At 35.1% G+C, this 27,347-nt stretch overlaps 1 protein-coding gene across 1 annotated transcript in view; it reads left to right on the forward strand.

Moving 5' to 3' along the window:
- Nucleotides 1-311: 311 nt before the first annotated feature.
- Nucleotides 312-27,347, forward strand: part of DCDC2C (doublecortin domain containing 2C) — a 35,733-nt gene continuing 8,697 nt past the window's right edge. Inside the window, exons 1-10 of the mRNA XM_087952064.1 lie at nucleotides 312-604; nucleotides 6,442-6,493; nucleotides 7,351-7,427; nucleotides 9,407-9,538; nucleotides 12,072-12,209; nucleotides 14,229-14,277; nucleotides 15,727-15,880; nucleotides 20,004-20,104; nucleotides 21,850-21,912; nucleotides 22,232-22,288. Of these exons, the coding sequence (XP_087808190.1) occupies nucleotides 312-604; nucleotides 6,442-6,493; nucleotides 7,351-7,427; nucleotides 9,407-9,538; nucleotides 12,072-12,209; nucleotides 14,229-14,277; nucleotides 15,727-15,880; nucleotides 20,004-20,104; nucleotides 21,850-21,912; nucleotides 22,232-22,288 (1,116 nt within the window). The remainder of the gene's footprint in view (nucleotides 605-6,441; nucleotides 6,494-7,350; nucleotides 7,428-9,406; nucleotides 9,539-12,071; nucleotides 12,210-14,228; nucleotides 14,278-15,726; nucleotides 15,881-20,003; nucleotides 20,105-21,849; nucleotides 21,913-22,231; nucleotides 22,289-27,347) is intronic.

Consider the following 27,347-nt stretch of genomic DNA (forward strand, 5'->3'; position numbering starts at 1 on the left):
GAAAGCGGGGTGAGACAAAGATGCCCGTCGGAAGGCTTGTCGGGGAGGACGGGGGGGCTTGGGGTGGGCTGGGCTGGGGGTCAGTCTTGGTGACACTATGAGGTAGGAGGTTGCTGAAGCAGGATCTTTTAAACGAGAGGCTTAGGCAGTCTCTGAAACCCCCTCCCCACTTTTTTTTTTTTTTGGCCCCACTTACTTTGCTTTGGGGGGGGCGGGGAGTAGATGGGAGTCTCTCACAGTTCTTTTCGTTTCGATGTCCCGCGGTATTGTCTGCCTTTCCCAACCCTCGGTCGAAAGTAGTAGAATTCAGCATGGTTGGGACACCTCGGGCGATGCACAGCTTAACAGATTCCACCCCTGCCCGGACAATTTGGGTCTACCGTAACGGGGATCCGTTCTACTTGGGGAGGAAATTTATAATCAACCCTCGATACGTGCCCACCTTTGAAGCCTTAATGATCCAGCTGAATGAAGGTGTGCCAACACCCTTTGGGGTGCGGAAGCTCTATACACCCAGTCAAGGGCATACTATTACAGACCTACCGGAATTGCAGCAGGGAGGTAGATATGTGGTTGCTGGCAGGGAGAAGTTTAGGAAGCTAAAGTAAGTATGAAGATCGGACCACTGCAGTCGTTTGGACCTTTAAAAGTTTTGCAAAGTTTCTTTTGCTCTCCTTCCTCCTCAATTTTATGGGATAAATCCAGGTAGTACAAATGCCAAAGAAAATTTGCACGGTGCTAATTTTAAACCTTTACCCAGTATTGCCAAAATGAAGAGAAAAAAAAAAAAACGATGCTAAAAGCTGAGTTTAGCATAATACTGAAAATGTTAGTAGGAAATTCAAAAATCCTCCTTGCAAAGTTTTTTCTCTCTCCTGCATCTTTGTGGTAGGTGAACTCCATTTGCCTTTGCAGGATTCATAGTCTGCATTGGAAACTGATTAAGTCAGTGGATTTATAGCTTGCCTGATGATATATACTAGGGATTAAATGCTCTGAATAATAGTTTTAAAACCCCACAAAATAGAAAATGTCTCAAATTGTTAGTTAATCTAGAATTCGTATGTAAAAAATATTAACTTTATATGTATATTTTTGCACTGTGTTCTCTCTTTCCATAGGCAGTCCATTTTTGGAAGTGTATAACTGATCTGCTCCAACCCAACCCTGGTTGCTAATTTGATATTCCTTATTACTCTGCCTTGGATTTATCTAATTATTTAAGGCTCAAGTGCAATATGAAATTCAGTCTGCTCCCTTGCCATTGTCTAACTGGATAGGGAAGGAGTTGCAAAGCAACATCTAGATCCATTAAAAATAATAAATAAATAATAAATAAATAAATAAATAATAAGCAAACAAACAAACAAACAAACAAATAAATAATAAATAAATAATAATAATAAACAAACAAACAAACAAAATTACACCAGGGGTGTCAAACTCGTGTTGTCATGAGGGCATCACGTATCATGACGTATCAGAACTTTTTTTCCCTTTGCTAAACCGGGCGGGGATGGGGCCAGCATGTGACGCATCTGGCCAGGGACGTGAGTTTGACACCTCTGCATTACACATTTAGTAGTCACATAAGCTTGCTTAATTTTACCTTTAACATGAGTACTGATAATGTTACCTAGTTTGAGTAATGAAACATTTGCAAGAAGTCAACCAAGCTCAAAGAGCACCAAGGACCCCCTCTGTTTTATTTTTGGCTAGAGTTTTTGCCATTGATTGTTGTGTGATCCCAAGCTATTGATTAGTTCAGAGAAAAATGGGTAATTCACTAACCAAGCTATGTGCTTTATGAATATAGTCAATGAGTAGTGTGATTTTACATGCTTCTTTTTGCTGGAGCAAGGAAATTAAGAACAGGTATTACAGTATAGACCAGGGGTATCAAACTGGCGGCCCATGGGATGGATGAGTCATATGTAGGCCACTTCCACCCCCAACTCCATGAAGGGGGAAAATGTCATGAAATGTCATGTGACAGCAACGTGACATGGCGAGTTTGACACCCCTGGTATAGGCCAATAAGTAGATCTTTACCTTGGATCACATGCTTTCTTTTTTTCCTTAAGAAAGTGGAGGGTGATAAAAACTTTGATTTGGCTTAAACAATAGCTAATTTTGGGGAGAGTTGTAGTGATTGGCTTGCTCATAAATTACTGGCCAGCTGGTAAAATCACTTATCAACTGCCTAGATTGGATTGAAAGGACTAAGATTTATTTTTATGATAATGTTTCATTGTTCACTTGGTTAAAATATGTTGTTGTTACTATTAAAAAACTGGAAATGACTTCCGATATACTTTATATATCCAAACTTGTCCTCAAAGTCTTTTGTCTGTATGAAAAATTATTCATAATTAAGTCTCACTAGGATCATTGAGACTCACACCCAAGTACAGGTAGTCCTTAACTTACAACAGTTCATTGTGACTGTTCAAAGTTACAACAGTGCTGAAAAAAGTGACATGACTGTTTTTCACAGTTGCAACCTTTGCAGTATCCCCATGATCATGTGATCAAAAACCAGACCCTTGCCAACTGTTTTTTATTTATGACCTCGGGTCGTGTGGGTTACTAACTTAACTACAGTGATTCATTTAACAACTGTGTCAAGAAAGCTCGTAAAATGGAGCAAAACTCACTTAACAAATGTCTCACAACATAAATTTTGGGCTCATTATCTCTTCATTTTGAAGTCCAAAATGGCATTTGATGCTTTCTTTTTTTCCTAGAATCATAATGAACTCAATTACAATAAAATGAATGTCAGTGTAGATACAGCTAATTTTTGATGAATAGTATGGTTCATCTTGTGCTGTTTGTTCTTTCTTGATGTAGTCCTGTTTTCCATAGAAACAAAGAAATATTGAAGTTTTGAGTAGAACTATTAGACAAGATGAAAGATAATGGGTCTAAAAATTAAAAATGAGACATTTAAATTGGTAGCTTTTGATGATGATTTGGTTTTGATTTTACAAGACCCTCTGGAAGGGATTGAATTTTTGATTTAAAAAATTGTAAGGTTTTGGCATTATAGCATTTTTAAGATTAATTAACAAAACACGATCTTGGTAAAAATATGACTGCATAAGATCAAGAGGATCTGATGAAAAATATCTGGTTTTAAAATGGAGAAAAAGGTTAAATATTTGGATCTTGTTTTGACTAATATGAATTGTATGTTGTCAAAATAACTATGTCAAAATTTCGAATGAAGTTAATGAAGATATGTTGAGATGGAAAAAATTGCAGTTGGGAAGAATATCTGTGATTAAGATAAATATTTTATCTAGAATGTTATTTTTATTCCAGATTACATTGATGCCTGATATAGCATTTAAGCAGTGGCAAAAAGATATTTTCAATTTTTTTTGGCAAGGCTAGAAATCAAGAATTAAATACAAAGTGCTACAGGATAGTAAAGAAAGAAGAGGGTCAAGACTACCAAATTTGAAACTGTATTTTGCAGCTTGTTTTTTAATATGCATGAAAAAGTGGGTGACTCTAGGAAATAGGCGGTTATTAGAATTGGAAGGACATAATTTAAGATTTGATTGACACAGCTATTTGTGGTACAATAAAGTTAAGGTTAATTAATATACGGTAGATTTTAAAAATCATTTTGTTAGACGTGCCATATTGAGAATTTGGAATAGATAGAAGGCAAAATTGTCTTCTAAAATCCATTTATGTTTGTCACACCAAGAATATTTTTTGAGAAGCGAAATGATTTTTAAACAAAATTGGTTAACTTCTGTTGATCTGAGGAGTTGGGAAGGTTTTACGTGCCATTGGTTTCCCTATGCTCAGTTAATAAGATTTAAGCTTGATAAGAATTATGAATTTGAACATGGTAAGACTAAATTTGATGCGGAGTTGTGTATAAAAGATGATCATATTATTGCTAACTTCTATAAACTTATAGAAAACAGGATAAATTAAATATGTATGATAAAATGGGCAATTTTTAAGATATAATATACCGTATTATTCGCTCCATAAGACGCATTCCCCCCCAAAAAAGTAGGTGGAAATGTCGCTGCGTCGGTGCCAGTCCTTTGGTGAAAGCAGCCGGGCCGTGGGGTCCTTTTACAGTGCTGAACCCTGCCTCTTCTGTCTTCGTCATTGCCTGCCTCTTCTGTCTCTTTTCCGCAGTGTAGTAGTCAATAGGCAGAGCTGGCACATGAGAGAACACCTATCTGTGGTCCTCTCAGGCTCTGTGTGATATTTTTTTCTTGTTTCTAAACCTAGGTGTGTCTTATGGTCAGGTGTATCTTATAGTGCTAAAAATACTGTACCTTTGGATCAATTGGGGAACATATGGAATTTAAGATTATAATTCAGTGTAAAATTATTTAAGACAATTTTTATAAAATTATGTACTGCTGGTATATGGCATCAGATAAGATGTCAAAAACATACAGGGGAATTTCAAATATTCATTGGAAATGTAATCAAACTGAAGGTACATTTTTTCATCTTTGGTGGACATGCAAGAAAGCTAGGAAATATTGGGATCCAGCATATATTATGATGCAGAAGATTTTAAAAAGTAATGTGCAATTGAAACCAGAGATTTTTCTTTTTGGTTTAATAGACATACAAATGGAAAACATCTCATGAAACTTCATTTTTATATATGATAACAGCAGTGAGACTTTTATATGCACAAAGGTAGAAAGAATTACAAATACCTGTAATGGAAGAATGGATGGTGAAGCTGATGGAAATGATGGAGATGATGAAATTGACAGCTTTGACTAAAGAAACACTGAATTTAATTCTACTTGGAAACCACTTTTGGGATTTTTGTGAAGAAATTGAAATGTTAATGAAATGTTAATTTGGGGATCTGCTGATTAGAATTGTACAGTATTATAGGAATAATATGGATGGATGAATGGGAAGGAAGGAAGGAAGGAAGGAAGGAAGGAAGGAAGGAAGGAAGGAACCTCAGACCTCCTGCAGATTTTCAGAATTTGCTGGTGAATTCCCAGATACCAAATGGTTAGAATTCCTTTTCCATCATAGTTAGCTATGTCTGCTGTATATATTTCAGCAAAAAGTAATCCATCTCCATTCTCTATGCTGTTATAGATCTCTAAATAGAGCCACAAAATACATGGTGGTCTAATTCCCATGTTAGGTTTAACTTGAAAAGCAAGTGAAGGATTCATGTGTCCTGAGAATAACAAAGAGTCTTCAGCTCAAAATTGTCCCAGTTATACATAAATTAATTCCCCATAGTCATCTAACTCCGTTCAAATCATACAGACTATTTATCTGAGAGTTAATTTCAGAGCTTCTGATGGGACCTCAATTCTTGGGTTTGTCCCACTGCATACCTCCTGTCTCCTCCACAGAGGGTCACCAAAAGTAGAAAGCTTTGTTAGAAACATATGTAAAGAGTGTTTAATAATAAAAACTGTCTGTAAAATAGACATAAGGGGGAATTTATTATCTGCTTAGCCTTTAGATCAAATACGTTTTTCCTGCTTATACTGTTCATCATTTTGAGGGATAATTAAATAATCTTGACATTCTGTGGCTTATAATTTTTTATGTATGTAAAGATATGAGCAATGAAATTGTTTTTGTTGAAATGACAGTTGTAAATGATAATATTTGAAGTAAACCAACACTTCAGCTTAAATTGTTAACTGATGTGGTATTGTTACTTTAGCTTTTTTTTTGCTGCAGATATTTCTATGAAATATCTATTGTTAGAACCCTAGTAGTATGGTGTGTGGATTTTAGTGGATTGGTAAATAGTAAAATCTGTGTAGGGGTGTTAAACCCAATTAATTGAGGGTCACATCAGGGTTGTGTTTGACCTCGTGTGGGGGGGGTATGGCCAGGGTGGGCATAGCCAGCTGGACGTCACTTCTGTAGGGGGTGCCTGTGGTGGCCCAAGCGATCTGCCAGTGAAAACGGGCTGTGACTGCCTCCTGCAACTCTGCCAGTGAAACTTGGGAGGGCTGCACGCAGTTCTCCTGAGCTCCATTTTTGCTGGCAGAGGCACCGCAGGCTGGTCCTTCGCTGTTTCCAGGACAGCCCCACCTCCAAGATCTATGGATCTGGCCCGCAGTTCTTGAGTTTGATACCCCTGCTATAGTGAGTCAGTTATTGGAAACTGATATAAGGTTAGGATTAGGATTAGATAATGATATATGTTAAGACTGAATTAATCTGGGTCAGACCTATGTATCTCCCTATTAAACCTATTCTTCTAATGTTCATTACTACATACATTTTGTCTTTAGTAATGGCATAAACTACTGTAGTTCCGGCATTTAATTGAAGAGAATCTGGGTACATTGAGCTTCTACATAAGGCAAGATTGCTTTATTGGACCAGATTTCTCTTTTGGACCCTATTTACAAGTTGATTGACAAATTAATGAGAATGTGATGTACTTTTCTGCAGTTACTCTGATATAGGGACAAAGAAACCTCAACGAAAGAAGAGGGATGAGGTGGTGAGTATCTTATCAGTGCCATGTCCAATAATGTTGTGAAGGAAACAGTGGATCCATTTTATCAATTTATCATGTACCAACTTAATTTAATTCAGTACATTAAGGTTTAGTAAAATAGAAATCCTGAATTTATTTACTACTTTATATAGAGCGTTCACATATTTATCCTACATTTGATTACAAAGCAGCACAGTAAAATGCTGTAATTGGTTGATAAACCATAATATATGAATTTATATATATTCTCTTCCAACTTGCTTGTTTTGTTTTGTTTTTTTCTTTCCTTACACATAGTCTACACATAATGAACGTCCCTGCCTTCAATAACTACCAGCATCTGGAATGGTTTCTGAATGCAAATAACAGTATCCTATCTGACTGAATCAGTGACTGGACCTCAGCAACAGACATGTGTAGCAGCAATTGTCACTCACTGAGTGTGCTCCACACAAGAAATAGCTTTTGTTTTTGTTTTCTTAGCAGCGTTCCCCCTCCACCCCAATTCTGTCTTCATCTAGTCACTGCTTCCCAATAATAGCAGGAATGGGACTCTGGTTTTTGATGGAAAAGAATGTTTTAAAAATTGAAAGTAATTGCAATTTATAAAACAACAACAAGACGTGGAACTTGATGTGTAAGAACTATGAATATTATTCAGTCAGGATAATCAAAATGAATTATTGGATAAGATTTCTTAAATTCTAAGGGAAAGTTTTTTGCAATACATTCTAGTCAAAATTTGAATAATTAGAAAGGTGTACTCAGATTTCAAATTTGGCCTTGTTTACAGCTGTGCAGATATGTGGGGCAAACTTGAGCTGGCCTTTAAGATTCTGGAGTTTCTCTGTCTCTTGCAGATTCGACCAGTAGTCCATAGTAATATAAAAGTTCCTTCCAAATGGCAATCAATTTATAATAAACCAAGAAATATTAAGTGAGTATTTACTTTTAAAGTTTGTAAGAGTTCTTACATTGCCATTTATGTCTAACTGAAAAAGCATGTTTGAAGATAGTTTGAGGGTTGGGCAAGAATTCACATCCCTGTTTAATATAGAATAATAAGATGGATTAAAAATGCCAAATTCATTATAAACATCTGGATGACTATATGACCAACCATAATAACTTATTAAATTTTTGGGCTACCCAACTCTAAAATGACTCTGGGTGGCTCACAACAATCAAAGAAATAAGTTTGGGCCTAATTATGCTTCTTTCTTACTTGCCTCGCAGGGCTTTTCTGGGTATAGGGGAAGACAATTTTGCATGCTGCTCTGGACTCTAGAGCAGGTGTGAGATGAAACAAAAAAAATCATAAGCCAGTTTTCTCCAATCTGGTATCTTCCAGGCATATTTGTTTATCTGATGGGAAAAATGTTTGCAAGCAAATAAAAAAGGTCAGTTTGGTTTATGTAGGAGCATGCAGACATTAGTTTTTCTTGCTTTTTGTTGCAACAAAACTGCAACTGGACCATTTTAGTAGACAACAAATTCTTTTTTATATAGAAGATACTGAGAAATTCATATGTTACATTTTCAGTACTGACCTTTGAGTAATTTATCAATCTCACTTTCCTAGAATTTACAAGGATGAAGCTTAGTTAGCAGCAATATCAATCTTAGTTTTTCAAACTTCTGGGATATATAAAAAAGAAAAGGAAGGGACAATGTTTTGCAATGCTTGCAAATGGGTTTGACTATGCCTTTATTATGATCGAATAATGGATCTTTCCTTAAATATATGTAAGTGCCACTAAAATTTATTTCAACAAAGAAACTTTAATATGCATATAATGACAGTTCCACTAGATGGCCCCAAATATCTTACAAATGCAACTTCCATTGCTTTACAATCCTGTTTTAAAGAATCAGTCAGACACAAATATTTGGCCTGAAACCAGATTTACATAATTGATTTAGATGGTTAGTGAATACGTTGTGATTTTGGTATGTTGCTGCACTAAGAACAATATTGGAATGTTTTTTTCTAGATATTATGCAACTGTTTTAATAATACTTAAAGCAACAATCTACAGTTGCTACAAATAGTTTCAATGATATATTGCTATAGATAAAGAAGTAGAATGTGAAACTAAAAAGTAGAATTTTCCAGAAATATATAGTACATTGATATCACAGTATTCTTCAACCCTTGAGGCTGAGTTGTATTTTATTTTTCATATAATGGAACAGATACACACTTAAGTAAAATGGTTAAGGAAGTTAACAGTAGTATTGAGAACAATCCTTTGCATAGCAAAGCTTGTTAGAAATTTCCTTTCCCTTATCCACATGTATGATTGTAAAAGAAAAAGTGGAGGAATGGAAGATCTATATTTATATATATTTATCATTCTCTCTATATCATCTATCTGCCTGCCTGCCTGCCATCTGATAAATTATCCAAAGTCACTCCTTTTAAACAAAGATTTTTGTATCTACATCTCAATCATAGTTTCTTAGAAGCATAAGTCGCATTGATTTCATTTTAACCATATCTGGATCAGTATACTTTAGTCCCACAATAATTCTATATACCATTACAGGTTAAGGAAGAAATATTTTCCAATAGAGGCCTCAGTAGAAAAATCAATTGATTTGATTAGCTTTTTAAAAGAATTGCACTTTATTTCCTCTGGGAATTGTTGAGGGCATCTTCAGTTGGTATAGAGAGAAAATAATTAAATTTTCAAAAGCCGAACCTTTCTTGAGTTCTTCAACTGGACATATTTATATTTTTGAAATAATGAACATTAACCTAATGACTTTAGAATCTATTAAGATTCTAAAGATTTAAAATTTATTGCTGGATCTGGGAGAATCCTTAATGAAATAACATCAAAGTGATCTGCTTATGTATTTTCAATAATGTGTCCTATTAAAATTAGGTTTATATATGTTTGTTTTTGACAGTGTTTTCACAAATGGAAATCTCTTGATACCACCCATGAAAATCCTTATACCTAGATTTACACTAAATAATTGGAATGGCGTCCTAGCACTTGTAAATGAAAAAGTAATTCCTCAATCTGGGGGTATTCATAGGTAAGATAATTTTATAGAAACCTTCTATATGAAGAATGAAGAATGGCAATTAAGAGGTGACTTGATAACCACAACCAAACAGATCACACATATCCAACAAAACCAATTCCAAGAATGCATTGCCTCCCCACTCCCCCCCAATATGGAGCCACCTGAATACAATCAGGACAGGCCATGCCAGAACTAAAGCAGTGGAGCGAGAGCCACAATGCAATTGTGCTACACCGGAACAAACTATAACACATATAGTTCAAAAATGCCTCTTCAGGAAATTTCGAAGCACCTGGGATGATCTCATTGCAACCACACCAAAAGCAGTTACATAATTAGCTTCCTTAGGTATCAAATTATAATATCTATCCTATTGGAATTCTATGGCTCCATATTATGGTAATTTTATTATGGTTTTATCTTAATTTAACATTTAATCTCCTATATTGTATTGTCCACATATCTTTTATGTGCATATGTAGGTGTATGTGGATGCTTTATTTAAACTAAATTTGTATATCAGTGATTGCATGACCTCTGATGTCATATGCTAAATAATAATAAATAATAACTTCCTTATAAGAGTATACTTAATATATTAATTTTTGCCCTTCCTAAAAGTGAAGTTAAATTAGAACTTTAGGGCAACTGTAATAATCAAAGTATTAGTTTGCAGAAATTTAAGACAGGGCTGTCAGTCTGTTATTCATTAAAGTGACCTGCTTTTTTGTAGGCTTCCATATGAGCTGAAAAAGAAAGATAAAGTTACATGATTAATGAAACTCTTAAAACAGAATTATCTTTTCCTCAGGGTTGCACACAATTTGTGCTTGTGCTTACACAAGTTCTGAAGTAGTTTTGAATTGTTTTTGAAGTCCTAATCTTTACCACCAAAGGCAGTCATACTTCAGAAGAACCTTGCTGCTGAATCAAACGTATTAAAGTGCTTTGCAGAGTGGCTAAATCCTAAACAATCTATCAGGTTATGAGGACAATAATTCTCACACCCTAATTTGGGTACTAGTGGTGGTTTCTTAAATTGTCATTGTTTTCCAGAGAGATTACTGTTTTCCAAAGAGCAAAATAATAGACATCCACTGCTGGAAATCCCCTCTCTCTAAACTATACTATAATTTACGGCTTACAAATAAACATGATTTATAGTGAAACTTGTATTGTTGAGTTGAAAATTCAAACTGTTGTTATTGTTGACAAAGAAAGAAAGAAAAAAGGTTCTACATTTAGGCAAGAAAAATCAAATGTACAGGTATAGAATAGTACCTACTTCAATAGTAATAATTGTGAGAGGGATCTTGGAGTCCTAGTGGGCAATCACTTAAATATGAGCCACCAGTGTGCTGCAGCTGCCAAAAAAGCCATCACAGTCCTAGACTGTATTAATGGAGGGATAGAATCAAGATCACGTAAAGTATTAATACAATGTCTTGGTAAGACTACACTTGAATACTGCATCCAGTTTTGGTTGCCACGATGTAAAAAAGATGTCGAGATTCAAGAAACGATGCAGAGAAGAGCAGCAGAGATGATTAGGGGACTGGAGAATAAAACATATAGAGAACGGTTGCTGGAATTGGGTATGTCTAGTGTAATGAAAAGAAGGACTAGGGGTGGCATGATAGCAGTATTCCAATATCTCAGGTGTTGCCATAAAGAAGAGGAAGTCAGCCTATTCTTCAAAGCACCTAGGGCAGGACAAGAAGACATGAATGGAAACTAATGAAGGAGAGAAGCAACCTAGAACTAAGGAGAAATTTCCTGATAGGTAGAACAATTAATCAATGGAACGACTTGTGGATGGTACAACACTGAATGATTTTAAGAAGAGATTGGACAGCCATTTGTCTGAAGTGATATAGGGTTTTCTAATGTCCATTCCAAATCTGTTATTCTGAGGACCTTTTCAGATTTGTAAACTATAGTTTGGAAGACTCTATTGTCTAATTTGTTTTTGCTCTTGAATATTTAAAACTCCTGTCAGTTTGCATGCAAGTTGAAGGAACATGAGATTTCTACATGAATTTGGAGTACATGATTTGGCTTACAACTTAAGTAACCACATTTCTTTGTAGCATTGCCAATGGATAGCACTGCAAGCTTTAGGTAAGCTGTTTTTTCTCTGTATTTGCCTTTAACTTGCAGTCAAGATGTAATCCTGATTTACACTGAAAGGTATTTTAATGTGTATTGCTTTTTTCTATCCTGTCTAAAATTTGGAGTTGGATGCAATGATTACTAATTTTCTCAATGTTAGAATCAGAAAGTTATCTCTTCACTTTGGTCATTGTTTCTGTGTATTTTTATAGTTATTGTGTTTTAATTTTCCTTTTATAATAATTCCATTCTGTTCCTGCTTGGGTCTTGAGGTCCTTCAAATTTACCAGTACTTCTCTTTGTTTTGGTTTTACATAATTGAAGACCAAAGGTAGAATTCAAAATATAAAAGTAAACATTTTAGGGTGAGTAAAGTTTATAATGTCATTTAAGTATACTTATACCCATATTAATTTCCTCTCCTTTATAGATTGTTTACTTTAAATGGTCAGCCTGTAGATGGACCTGATAAATTAGAAGATAACCAATTTTATATCGCGTGTGGCAGAGAAAGATTTCAGCATTTGCCATACTGGCATCATCCTAAGGTTCCAGAAAATATTCGTCGGTAAGCTAGGTCTTGTCTAAACTGATCTTATGTAGCTTGTTGTTGAAAACCAGCTCTAGCTGAGCCAAAAACTTTATTTTTCTGAGAGTTAAGTTAAAGATTTATGATTACTTGGATTGCATGTATTTTGCAGGGTTTTTTTTCCCTTCTGAAATGAAAAATATGAAGTTGATCTGCAGATTTAACTGTTTAAATCCTCCTTTAACCCAAAGCTTTTTAAATACACTCATTTGTCTCTATTCTAATTTGTTTAATATTAGTTTGCTGGAATAATAAAGTATTTATTTAATATACAGTATAATATAATAGCTTAATTGTTAATATGTCAATAATACTGAGTTAAAACATTCAAAGATTTTTTTAAACAATGGTATCTATCTCATTGTTGCTGTTCCTTTATTTTTTAATTATTGAAGGCATGCTTCTATGGTAATTAATATATTAGTCACTGATTTCATTATTTTGTTCCATATAAGAGACATGTAAAATATTATTAAAGCAAGCTCTAATACCCTTGCCATTCCACAATGTACAGTAGATATCATTTTTAAAAATGTTCATACATTCCATAACGTATAGATTTGAAGACAAGGACAATGAAGGGTAACAAAGGAAACATCTAGGGCAGTGGTGGCTAATCTTTTTCGGCTCCCGTGCCGAAAATTGTGTGTGAGCTTGCGCACACGCACGTGCCAGCACCCAGAAGGCAATGCTTGCTGCCTCCCCATGCCCCTTGCGCATGCGTACATGACCCCCTGTGCCATGCATCTCTGTGCATGCATGATTCCCATGCACATTGCGCATCTCTGTGCATGTGTGCAAGACCCCCACGCTGCGCATCTCTGCACATGCATGCACGTCTCCCATGCACCCCTGCATCGCATGCATGCGCGTGCCAGATACCCGACAATCAGCTGTCGGATGGCGGTGCACGCGCTCATTCGCAGTGGGGCTCTTCCGGGTGACCTCTCACGTGCTGGCAGAAGGGGCTTTGCGTGCCACTTCTGGCATACGTGCCATAGGTTCACCATCACGGATCTAGGGTAAATTGTGCCTATAAGCCAAATGAAGAGAAATACCAGAAATAAAATTATGGATGGATTGTAATAATAATACAAGGGTATGTTAAACTTAATAATTCAGCAATGAATAGCTTCAGAACATTCCAGAATGTTCCCTTCCCTTCCAGACACTATCAGAATTCTCTAAAACATGATGTTTTGTGGGCGACTTGACAGTTTCTCAAAGTAATTGCCAAACTACAATCTGAAGCTGGTTCGCAAAGTCCTGGGTGTGGTCTAGCTCTGAGCAGGCCTATTTCATTCAGATACTTTGTGGGATGTGAAATGTTCTATTCCTTTATATGTTCTGCCCATCCTGAAAAGTAACAGTTTAGGTTGCAAGCAGTCTGAATTGTTTCACATCAGAAAAAAAAAAGGGAATGAAGTACTTTTAGGACAGTATCTAGCGGTAAAAAAAATTTCATTTACCTGAAAGATGAAATCTAGGAAGAAAATTTAGGTCTGAAAACTAGATCCTGCCCTTAAATTAGAGTAAACAATGTCTAACATTGAAATGTTTAAGGTACAGCTCCAGAGTCCTGCCAAAAGATGTCAGTATATTGAAAGTTTTAGTGTGACCTACTGATAAATGTCTAGGGAATATGCGATGAATAATTATACTAAATTTAATTTAATTAAACTAAATTTGAACAAATTTAGTGTTTATCCTAGCGTTATTGATTTTTTCCCCTTAACCCAGGCTCATAAAAGATTGTATACTACTGCAAATTAAATCCTAAGATGTCTTTGAAAGGTTTTCTATTCCCTCACCTTTCTATTTCTTTAAAAAAATGTTCTCATGCTCACTACTGGGATTATAGTAGTCTGTGACCAACTAATCTGAAAGTTATTTATGAATCTGAATGGTAGTTCTCACTCTATTAAATAAACATAATTACAATAATATTATTTGCAGTTACATTTATAAATAATTATTTATGTATTTTTTGCATTTTAGGGATTTTTCAAATTCACCAGAACCTCCAGAAAAGCCCCCTATGAAAAAGGTAAGAATTTGTTTTAAAATGCTATGAAATATGCAGTGTATATACGTAACATTCACTCTTAATACTGCTTGAGCTCCATTAAGTCTTGCAGTTGAGCTAAATTTATATGGGCAAACTTTCAGTCTAAATGATTTTTAGTTATTGCTCTACAATTTTTGCATATCATGTATTACAAAATATAATACCATAGCATCACAGCACAAATGTTATTCTTCCTTTATGGCAATGCAAAAAGCAGAATCTTGGTAAATCCCAAAAATATAATAATCAAATACATCAACTCACTAACAGCCAATTTGTTATAAGTGCAGTTTATACAAGAAAGAGTATCATTCTTGGAATTGGCTGTTTGTCCAAATCTAATGGTACTAATACTTTAGCATCATTCCACCATGGGCAGTAGGGTGTAGATATAGAGTTAAGGATTTACTCTGTGTCCCGTCTTACTTTGCTGATGTAACATCCTACCTTTCTTCCTTATAACATAGAATACAATAGCTCTCCTGCTATTCACCCATATTATCTGCAGAATGCAGGATAGCAGGGACTGCAGAGTGCAGGGAATCAGAATAAAACAGAATAACCGTGTTGGAAGGGGGAAGGGACCTTGGAGGTCTTCTAGTCCAACCCCTTGCTCAATCAGGAAACCCTGTACCATTTCAGACAAATGGTTGGTCCAATCTCCAGTGTTGGAGCACCTGCAACTTCTGGAGCAAATTATCCCATTGATTAATTGTTTTAATGACAGTAAATTTTTCCTTAGTTCTAGGTTGATTCTCTCCTTGATTAGTTTCCACCCATTTCTTCTTGTCCTGCCTTCAGGTGCTTTGAAAAATAGATTGATCTCTCTTCTTTGTGGCAGCACCTTAGAAGGGTTTGGAGGTCATGTTATCTTTGGGTTACAGTAACAGCCCAAAGTTTGAGGACGGGGCATAAAAACCATTCAGCCCTTGTACCTTTGAACAATTGCTGAAGAAATGGTCATTAAAAATGGATATTTTCTAACAAAGGAAAGAGCTGTGCCATATGTTCTCATTCTCCAGTCCATTTCTCTTTGTTACCACTGGACTGTGAGCTGATGTATTATATTTTTACTCTTCTTTTTACTTACTTTATTTTTTATTTTACTTATTTTGCCTTCAAGTTAGTATTGACTTTTGGTGATTGCCTTGACTAGTCCCTGCATTTTCTTGGCATAATTTTGGAAGTGGTTTGCCCTTATCTCCTTTGTCGGATGAGAGTGATTGGCCCAATGTCGCCCAGTTGGCTTTGTACCCAAGGCAGACCCCTGTGCCTTAGAAAGCACTAATGCTGGGTCTTCCCACTTGCAGTCCAACACCAAAACCTCTGTACCACACTGGCACTCCAGAACAAAGAGAGGGAGAGAATTCGAGAGTTCTGAACACCAAAGAAATAAATCCATCATTTTGGGATTTGTATTTGTTGCAGCCTCCTATAGAAGCACCTAAGCAAAGAAATCGCATTGTGACTCCCATAGAAGTATCAAGACAAGGAGGAGGTGATAGGATCTCCGTTTATTATGCCAAATCTGACAAAGCAAGTCAAGAAAAACAGGCTCCTAGACCTGTGTCTCCCAATGATGGTAACATGACATAATGTAGCTGGTGCCTAAGATTTCAGAATGACATTGGGTCTTTTCCTGCTTGCACTTAATTGTGGCACAGATTTGATCTGGGAGTTAAGTCATCCTTTACTATACTAGCATTAAAGTCATGTTTTTCCTCTTACTCCAGCTTCAAGATGTATAAAATCTATAAAGCTTTGTCGCCTTTACTTTGGAGCAGTGTTTGTCAACCACAGTAGCTTTAAGCTGCGTGGATTTCAACTCCCAGAATCCTTCAGCTGGCATGCTTGCCTGAAGAATTCTGGATATTGGTCCAGAGAGATCCAGTCCTCAGTTGCTATTTGTGATGTGCTGCGGGGCTCAATATTCTCTCCACTCCTTTTCAACATCTGTATGAAATCTCTGGGCAAGATCATCCGTCACCAAAGGTTGAGGTATTTACAGTATGCCAATGACACCCAATTCTATATTTTTACTCTTGGTGACCCAAGTGATGTTATGGCTGCTCTCTCATGGTGCCTGGAGGCTGTGGGAGGCTAGATGGAGGGAAAACAGGCTTCGACTGAACCTTGGCAAGACTGAATATCTTTGGATACCCTGAGGTCCAGAATCTGGGACTTTGTTATCTTTGACTCTGGATGGGGTGGCACTGCCTCAATCAGTTCTGGTCTACAACTTGGGGATTCTCTTGGACTTGTGATACCTGCTTGAGAAGCAGGTGGCTGTCACACTCGCCACGTGTCCTTGATTTTAATTTATTCTTGTTTTAAGGTAGATATATTTTTATGTCTGTAAGCCGCCCAGAGTTATCTTATAGTAAGAGGGGTGGCCAATAAAATTGATACATAAATAAATAAACTATAAATAAATTGAAGTCCACATATTTTAACATTGCTCAGGTTGAGAAACACTGCTTTGGAGAGAAGTCAAATGTCGACAATGATTAGGAACAGAGACAATAGATATAAAATAAGGACTGCCAGTGAAAACAGCAACTTTCACACAATATTCTTTATGAAGGGATGGATGGACAGCAGTGGGAAAAGGCCCTTTGTAATTGTACTTGTATATTTTATTTTATTTATTTATTTAATTTGATTTGTCAATTGCTTACAAGATAATAGGTATAAGAATAAACATAGTTTATGAATACATGAAATGGATACATATAAGAAAAATAAAAGAAACAATAGGACAGGGACGGTAGGCATGTTGGTGCGCTTATTCTTGTGCTTGAGAAATGAACATAATTGGTGCTTACATCAAACTATTTTGGTTAAATTATATGTGACAGTAATTGCAAAACAATAGTCTCCAAATGCAAGTTTCATTTTAAACACTTCATAGTTCTGTAAGCTCAATGGAGGAAATTGCTCTTCAAGAATATTAATTCTTGTTCATACCTCTCTAAATTATTTGCCTTAAAATCAGTTGTGAAAAACCCTCAAAATTTACATTTAGAATAGGCACCTCTTGAGCTTAAGCGACTACTTAGAGTTACAAGGTTGATTTAGTTATACTTTAATTCTCAAAATATGTAAATCATTGTTCTTTAAGAATTGTGTAGCAAAAAATTCTCATTATATTTTGCACAACTTTGGTAGCCCCTTCAGATCCTTCTCATTTGCCACTGAAATTTGGCCGTAAAACTCATTGTCAAATTTCACTTGTTAATGGCTTAGATCCTATATTCAGTTGCTTCAAAGCTCAGGTTAGGAACAGGAAGTTAACAAATGAAAAATACCCATTTTAAGATTCAAAGATGAATTACATTAAAATTTCAGATACATTTTGGAATTGTTTGTATTTTAAAATGCTCTCATTTCTTCTCTGGGATAACCCTATCTGATGATCATGTATTTGTACTTAATGTACAATTATGTGAAAAAGTATATTTTCTGGATTTTTGGATATCTCTGCTGTCGATTTTATCAAAAATACTCATGAAAAGGAAATTTGAGTGAAGAAATCACCCAAAGGTTTCAAATTTGTTTCATTTTTTTTAATAAACAGAGTTATCTGACATGTAATTTGTCAGAGTGAAAAAGTTAATCCCTCTCCTTCTAATTTGGTTGATGTAGCTAAAGGGTTAATTAGGACCAACAAGTACTTTAGTAAATTGTCAGCTGATTTGATCCAGCTTTATATATTTTACACAAACTTTGATTTTTCTTAGTGGCACATTGTGCCCTACTAAAAAGAAATTTCTGAAGACCTTCATAGAAATAACATTGATACCTGTCTCTCTAGAAGAAATGACAAAATCTTATATGAAACTTCAGAATCCACCAGTCTATAATTGGAGATATGGTTTTAAAATGAAAAGATTTGGAACAATAAGGAACAGTTATCCTGTTAAAATCTCTCCAAGAGCACAGCATAAAATGGTTCAAAAAGTCACAAAGGACCCCAGAACAATATCCGGAGACTCGCAGTCTTCACTAACCTTTATTAAAATAAGTTTTTAGGACTCCAACATCAAGAAAAGAAAACAAACCGAGAAAACATGAAATTCATGGGAGAATAGCAAGACAGAAGTCATGGCTCATAAAATAACATTAGTGCTCATCTCAAGTTTGGAAGAAAAATATCTGGGTGACTCTCCAGACTTGTGAAGCAATGTTCTGTGGACAGATGAATCAAAAGTACAACTTTTCAAGCTACATGAAGCTATGGCTATTAGAAACCAAGTATCGTATTCCACAACAAGAATATCATACCACTTGTCCAATCATAGAGATGGTAGCATCATAGTTTTCTTTGCTGCTTCAGAATCTGGATGTGCCATTATTTAAAGGAAGGGGAATTCTGTTTGTTTCGGAAGATTTCACAGAAGAATACTAGATCTTTTGTCTCCTAAATGAAGTAGAAACCACGAGATGGTGATCCCAAACATACAAGTAAGTCTCCAAGAACATGAATAAAGAAAAACAAACTACTTATTTTAGAATGAAAAATATCAAAGTCATAAACACCACTCAAATGTTACAGCAGGCACTGAAGTGTACGGGTCACACTAGAAAACCTTCAAATGCTACTGAAATGAAGCAGTTTGCCATAGAGAATTCATTAACGTTCCTACTTAGTGATGTGAAGGACTGAACATTTGGATGCAGTTATCAAAGCTTAAGAGTGGTACAACTAATAACCGAAACTAGGGAGAGGAGTGACTTTTCACACTGGTACATCACACGTTAGATGACATTGTTGATGCATTCATTCTCTTTATGTCTCAGTAGATCCACATGAAGAGAGCCAGTTTGGTTAAGGCATCAGGCTAGAATTCGGGAGACCATGGGCTCTTCCCACCTGAGGCACAAACTCAGCTGGGTAGCCTTGGGCCCTATCTCTCTCAGACCTGGAAAAGAGACAGTGGCAAACCACTTCTGCAAAAACGTTGCCAAGAAAACTGCAGGGATTACTCTTCAGATTTAGAAGCACCAAAAATAAATGTAGCTGTAATGGAATAACAAAGTGAATAATTCTGAAGTATTTTTTCCTTAAAAGTGTAAGATGATGCCCCCTAAAATACTATTATTATACTAATATTGTATTATCACAATGTTGAAAAATTAATAACCCTTTAAAACACGGTTTGCACTTTTCTGATAGGAACTTTCTTATTGCAATGAACAAATGTACTTGCGGCGATGTGTGTACTTTTATTGCTTTTTTATTATACTCAATTTGGTTCTTTGTTTTTAGAAAACAGTGGCAAAAATTCAAGGCTTACGGTAGTTCCTTTGTTGTTCATTTGGGTTTTAGGCAGCCCATATTGGATCAATTTGCCTTGAAATACTAATTGAACCCACACATACAAAATAAAGCTGAACAGCTTGTAGCAGAAGGCTAAACATTTAGGAATTTAAGTATTTTTATTATTTATCAATTCATGCTTACAAAGCTGAATAATATCTCCTTTTGTTTACTCATTTACTAACAAGGATGATTCTTAATGTAAAAAATACTGATTATTAGACAACTGTGGCTTAAAAATGAGGTTCAAATTTCTGTTACAAATAATGCTTAGCAAAAACAATGTAGCTATAGTTTTTGTCTATAGATATGCATGTGTACAATGTTTGTGTTTGTAGTTCCATAGAGTAAGATAAAACAGTTTTTAAAATTAATTTATTTTCAGAGCATAGTGTTTATATAGCTCGTAAATCCCCGACAGAAATTGAAGGGGCTCGTGAGATTCAAGAAGACAAAGATGTTAAAGTGGAAATACCTATTGATCAGGTAAGTTTAAAATAGATATTTCCTGAATGAATTTATTAGAATTTTTATTCCCAACTGCCCTTGTTTGTTTTTCTTTCAGGACTCCTAAAAAAGTCAAAATGTTTCTGTTAAGGACCTAACACCTTGTCAACTAGATCTCCATTTCAGATTTTAAGTAGCAGACAACATAACTTTTTTTTTGAGTGAGGGAGTATTCTTTTTAAGTGAACATAAATTATAATACAGCTACCAGTATTAATATGTATACTCAAAAATAGTCTATGCTATATCTTCAGAAATAAAATACTATGGATGTCAAAATCTTAGGAAGTCTCTGACTTTGTAGATTCATCTCTGGCTTTGGCATTATTACGTGCCTATTGGACTAGTGTCACTTGAACACTGACTTAAATAATGAGAAAATACTCAAAGGCATGCCTTGTTTAGTTAAGATGATTTCCAGATGAATGACTTTCCTTACTAGTCTAAAGATGCTATGTAACTATTAACTCTTCAAAAGGAGTGTTCATATTTTTGCTGCCATCTACTGGCCAGGTAGGGTTGTGCCCCTTATTTCAAAGAAGCAGCAGCATACAGTATATTTTCTAATCATTTAAAAAAATTCTACTGGTTGTCTATTCCAGTGGTGAAATGCTACCGGTTCGACCTGGTTTGGCTGAATGGGTAGTAAAAGAAAAAGCGCCAACGATCAGCTGAGAGGAGAAAGAAGAGAAAAGTGCAGGATCGGCCGTCCCACCCCTGTGCTTTTCTGTTCTTTATCCTCTCAGCTGACTGGCACAGCAGAGCCTCAGCTGGTGTTTGGAAAGCTGCACGAGTGCGGGCGTTAGGTGCGCGCATGTGCGAACTGCACAATCACCAAATCGGGAGGGAAACTGGTAGAATCCCGCCACTGGTCTATTCCCTGGATTTTGATATTCCATTATTAAAGGGAGAGAAATTAGAACAAAAAAAACCCTATCTGACCAAACACAATCATTAGTAAGAACTGGATTTTTGATTTGCTTGTGTAAAGTAGAAAAATCAGTTTTTAAAAGCTAAATAGAACATGGCTGATTTTTTTATTGTGATAAGGTTATGCCAGAAAGCTTATGTTTTGTTTTTTTCTGGTCATGTAAATAATAACTGGATTTTATTCTAATGAAGTCTATAACTGAGGTTTTCCAGAACAAGGAAACTTATTCATATCCTGGAATTACAATAAAACGTATTAGTTTCCTTACTGTTTTTTCAATATTGGAGTGTTAATATAAGGTGTTTAAACTCCAGTGCCTTTAATGGAAACAAATAACTGCTTGTCTTTTTTTCCTTATTTGTGATAAAATAATATAGGATAAATTTCATTTTACTGAATTCTGTTCATGCAAATCTTAAACAGACTTTATTTCTAAGCAAAACTGTAGCTGAGAGTGTCCAAAATTAGAAAAGGTATTTGCATCCTGGAATTAGAAAAGAAAAGGTTAGTTTTTGTTAATTGTTTTTACAGCATTTGAATTGATATTGGTTATTTCAAATGAAATCTTAGGCATAAATCCTTTTTTGTCAGTTAAAAAATATTATGAAATTTGCAACAGGTTTTGTGTTTATATTGTTACTCGAAAGAAGTAAGTCTTAGGTTTCCTACATAGAAAATTTATTCCTCAAAAAGGAAAACAGCTGGCTGTTTTTTCTTAATCTGTAATTTTAAAAAGCTGTAAGTTGTTTACTTTTTTTAATATAAATCTGAATTGGAATTTATGTTATCCAAGGTTCCAGCTGAGATCATCCAGGATGAGGAGATTTATGAAGATCCTGGGAATCTAAAAGAGCAGGTTTGTTTTTGTTTTTGTTGCTATTTTAAGCAATGGGATTTGTAAAAGATATGTAAAAAGAAATCCTGATTGTAGCTTAAAGTTTTTTTCATTTTAAAACCAAAAATAATCTTAGCAACTAAAATCATTTAGGATAGTTGTCATTTGCATTTGCTGTTCATAAGAAGTGACTTTCAGGGTTACTAACAAAGGGCAAAAGATAAAGGGTTGTTTTAAAATAGCAGAGCAAAGTTACTTTTCTTTAATTCATGATAATATAGGAAAACTTTGATTTATTTCCATCTTTTATGCAAACATAACTAGACTTTATCTTACCAAGGCTCCAGCTGAGATTGTTCAGGATGAGACAATTGATGCTGAGAATATAGAGGAACAGGTCAGTTTGACTTTTGTTTTTTTATAATACCAGAAAGCAAACTTAGATATTTAACATGAAATCTCAGTTTTGAGTGCTTGCTTCCTAGTCTGTTAAAAAGAGAAATGAATGTAAAATAACCCAAACTACTGGTATATATGATAATTGATCTGATTAACAGCTGGAAAAAAATCAGCACATTCTGCCAATCACCTCAGCTGCAGGGTAATGTAGCTTCAGGAATATTGAAATCTATGTGCTTAATAATTAACTGTTCAATGGTTTAGGCATATGTTGCAAGTGGGTACAATAATATGTTTTATGTTTAATTTTCTTTTTGTGTTTAACATTAAAATATATAGCATATATTAAGTATAATTTCAATTTCATTTCTACCTTACTCAGGATAGTCGCAGCTACACACACACACACACACACACACACACACACAAAGCTGTTGAATCTATAAAGATTCCCAATCATCCAGGTCAAGGTTGTCCCAAAGGTGCTTTTCCAAAAGGCAATTGGATTTTCTTGTTTTTTCTCTGTGAAAACGTTTTGTTTCTTATCTAAGAAGCTTCTTCAGAAGCTAAGCATTTGCAAAGAAAACAAACAAACCAAGAAGGTCCAATTGCCCTTTGGAAAAGCATTTTTGGGACAAGCTGTTGAATCACAATGTCAAAAATAGTATAGCCCCCCACTTCCCCTCCCCAGTTTCAGCCATTTGGGACATGCATGCAACATCACATGGAATAGGGACAGGGCTTGCATCACAACACTACAACACTGTCTCTCCTTATATGGGTGCACAAGGCTACATAATTCAGCTCTGGCAGATGGTCGTCCACTGAGGACAGAAACCATCTCTTTATGGAGAGTGAAAACATTGTGCTTACCCTCCAAATGATTTTATCCATAGCAATTTTGACCATTGTCTCTCTGGCCTTCCTCAAGTATCACAGAAGGTAGAGGAGGGTGGACAGTTTTTCTTGCCACAGTCATTAAGTGAATCATTGCAATTGTTAAATTAGTAACATATTTGTTAAGTGAATCTGGCTTCTCCATTGACTTTGCTTGACAGATGGTCGCAAAAGGCGATCACCCGACCTTGGGACACTGCAATAGTCATAAATAGAGGCTAGTTGCCAAGCATCCAAATTTTGATCATGTGACCATGGGGATGATGCAAAGGTCATAGGTGTTAAAAAAAACTATGGTCATAAGTTTGAAATAAGTCATAAGTGAGAAAAACCTAGAGTCATAAGTCACATTTTTTTCAATGGCCATTGCAACTTTGAACAGTCACTGAATGAACAGTTATAAGTCAAGGACTATCTGTGTTTGGAGCAAGTGGTTGCAGGCTCTAAGCACATGAGACTTTCAAGGTTATAACCAGCACATAGTAATAAAACCAGCAACCCAAGCACTATCCATAGGACTGATGTTGCATGACTGCTTTGGGCCATAAAGCATGAGCACCAGTGCTTAAGATACGAGATTGTTTCGGTTTTTATGTAGGCTCCATCTAACCCAGGGGATTCCTGGGAGTTGAAGTCCACAAGTCTTAAAGTTGCCCAAGATGGAGACCCCTGATCTAGCCTGTTATTTTAATATACATCTAATATACATTCATTTTTATTGCAAAGTATTTTTTAAATAACAGTAACCCAGAATGTTGTTCACTGTAGAACCTACAATAAGATAAAAAGCTCTACTCCACTATAATGGATGTGGATAAGATGTAGTAAATGTACCTCTTAGATTTCAAGACTAAAAAATGGAAAGATTAATTCTTACTGCTTTTTTCTGTAGGCAAAAGGTGAGCAACTGCAGGTCAGTGTTAAATATTTTTTTTCAGTTTTTAAAACTTATGAAATAGCAAAATATGAAATTATTGAGTTGGGAAATTTTGCTTTTTGCTTTTGCTTTATAGTCTTTTTATAGTGGCCGAACTGGCATGGAAGCTAACTAGGGTCACCTCTGATTAGTACATGAATAAGAGATTACCTTGAAATCCTTGGTTATAAATTTAGGCTGGAAGTAAAAATAAATCTAGAAGAAAGCTATTTAATTATTATTCCCTTCCAAATTACATGGATATGTCACTAGCAGTCTAGCTCAACTCCAAGGGGACATTAATTTTCTTTGTTTTCACTAAGCATTTCTTCAAGCGAGTTAGTTTATTATATCAGAAAGTAAAACACCATCTTCCATATTGGTTCCACCACAGAACAGAGATAATGAATTTATGAATCTCACTTTTTCACATGTTCAGTTGTAATCTCAGATTAATTTCATAGGGAAAAATGGCTGTAGAAGAGCTAAATTACAATCTTGCCTGTCAATTACAATTGATATATCAGATTAGGGAAAGCATTGACAGAATATTGAGGAAGTAGTCTGCTAATTTTAGCTCCTACTGTGAAATCCTTCTTTTTCTTTTCAAATATTTATATTTATAATGTATGGAATTGAAGCTTGTATTGTGATACAAATAAAGGGAAGCCTTTCCCATGGTTCTTTAAAAATTATAATTTTTACACAGCCTCAAGTTTCTTAGTTCCTTTGGAATATTTGGAATAAACAATAACATATTTTTATAATTTTGAATAAACAGAAGGTTTCTTTTAAAATGCTAACTCAATGATCCTGTCTAAAAGATAACTAAAGTTTTCATTCTCTGATAAAATTATGTTTCTTCTGTTAAGATTGAGTTTTCAAATAAGAAACTATTAAGCACTTATAGATATAGGTCTTTTCAATGTCTCTAGGTGCCTACATTTTCTTATATTATCTATACAATATATATGTAAAACATTTGCTTTGGCAAAGTTACAAAATATTTGCTTCCATTGGATTAAGCAATGTGGAATGTGGTTTAAATACTTGCTAAAATCCATAGGAATAATTTATTACTATTGATTACTTCAGTCATCCACTATAAGTGAAAGAGTATCTTTTAATTAATAATGCCAAATCTGCCAATAAAGTGCATCTTGCTTGATGAAGCATTTTCTCTCCCACTGAAATTGTGTGACTTTAAAAAATTAAATCTATATTGATTTTCTAATTGGTTTTCCATGCACTATCCACAAATCCTTTTAAGTGAACATATCTGCTTATTTTTGGAACAGAACTTAGTGCCTACAGTTATATATTTTAGAATTGCTACCAATTCTGATATGAATTAACTGGAATTGTTATATATCAGCTGAAACCTGAAGAGATGTGTAGAACTAACTTGCAATTAAAGTTTTTAATCTAGGCTGCAACTCTTCATGCAGTGAGAATTTTGACACAATTCTACCACATGCCCATTACTGGAATAATTTTATATAGAATATTGTAGCATCATAAGCAGCTAATATGTGTGAGAAATATTTATTTTGAATATAAACTATGCTTGGATATAAACATTCCCAAATATTTAGAGTAAGATTTTTAGTGTACGTGATCAAAAGACAATTGGTTGAATCTTACATTTAATTCTGCTGGATGAAAAAAAATGTAATTAATACATTTTTAAAAGTTTCTATTTTCTTGGTTTTAAAGCATATCATGCATTCTTTTAGTCTACCTTTAATGTACAACTTCTTATTGTTCTCAAACAATCACATCCTGCATCGCTAGTCAGTCTCTTGAAATCGCATTCAATATATTTCAATTTTTTGCGTTCGTCATTTGGTTTTGAAGAATATAGACTATTATATAATAAGCCTCTGTTCTGAGACATAAGAAGGCCTTGGTAAATTTAACACCATTATAAATCAAAATTATTTTGCGCTTAAATTTCTGACTCAAAACTTTTGAGTTCAAAATGGTGCAAATTCAAAATATTGTCTACATTATTGGAAAGGCTGGGATCTATGTGAAGTGAAAGAAAAATAAAAAAATTATTACCAGTTGACCTAGCGCTCCTTATTGTAGTCTTTTGGAAAATCTGCCATTTCTCATACATATATATGTATATGTGTGTGTAAGGGGCGTGATAGCTCAGTGGTTAAAGACATTGAACTTGTCAGCTGCAAAGCTGACCACCTGGGTTCCAGACCTGAGCACCGTGTGATGGGGTGAACTCTCATCCTTGCCCCAACTTCTGCTCACCTTGAAGTTTGAAAGCATGAAAATATGAGTAGATAAATAGATACCACTTTGATGGGAAAGTAATAGCGTTCTGTGAGCCTCAGCGTATAGCCATGCTAGTCACATGACCACGGTAAGTGTTTTGGGGCAACACTGGCTTCCATAAATGAGCACCATGCTCTAGAATCAGACATGCCTGTAGATGGAAACTTTTACCTTTACCTTTATATGTGTATGTATGTATATACTATATATGTCTGTGTACACACACGCACATGCACACATCCTTTATTTATTTATAAAATTTGTATGCTGCCCATCTCACCGATCACCAAGTGATTCTAGGCGATTTACAATATATTAAAAAGGTACAAAAGATAATATAAAGTGATTAAAATTAACAGGATTAAATAATATTATATATACACAGTCAAACACACATATATGTAAACTCTATATATACATATAATATATATGTTTTCTTAAGTTTTCGCGGGTACTTACATGTATGGTATTCAGCTTTGCTCGGGTATTTTCCCACGTCATTGTAGTTGTGCTTTTAAAGTTGTAGCAATGTTTCTGCAGAATCTCATCTGCCATCATCAGGCTTCTGTATTGAACCCTGATGATGGCAGATGAGATTCTGCCGAAACGTTGCTACAACTTTAAAAGCACAACTACAATGACGTGGGAAAATACCCGAGCAAAGCTGAATACCATACATATAATATATACTATCCATAAAAAATATTGCTATTCAACAGGACTTTCATGATCTCTAATGACTGATTTCTGTTACAGGAGAAAAAATGGGCTTTCAATAGAATATTTGGATTCTTTTTCAGTAGATCAAGGAAAAAAGGTATGTCGTATTTACTGTTTCGACATCATAAATGCCTTCAGATATACACTTCACCTACAACTGATTAAGTATTATTGCTGCACTCTTAACATCGACAATTGATAATATGATAGATGCTCAGGAAAATTTTACTGA

Source organism: Notechis scutatus, chromosome 1 (genome assembly GCF_049901735.1).
Source record: "Notechis scutatus isolate UNSWTSFEM ecotype Mainland chromosome 1, rNotScu1.2, whole genome shotgun sequence".
In the NCBI taxonomy this organism is placed as follows: domain Eukaryota; kingdom Metazoa; phylum Chordata; class Lepidosauria; order Squamata; family Elapidae; genus Notechis; species Notechis scutatus.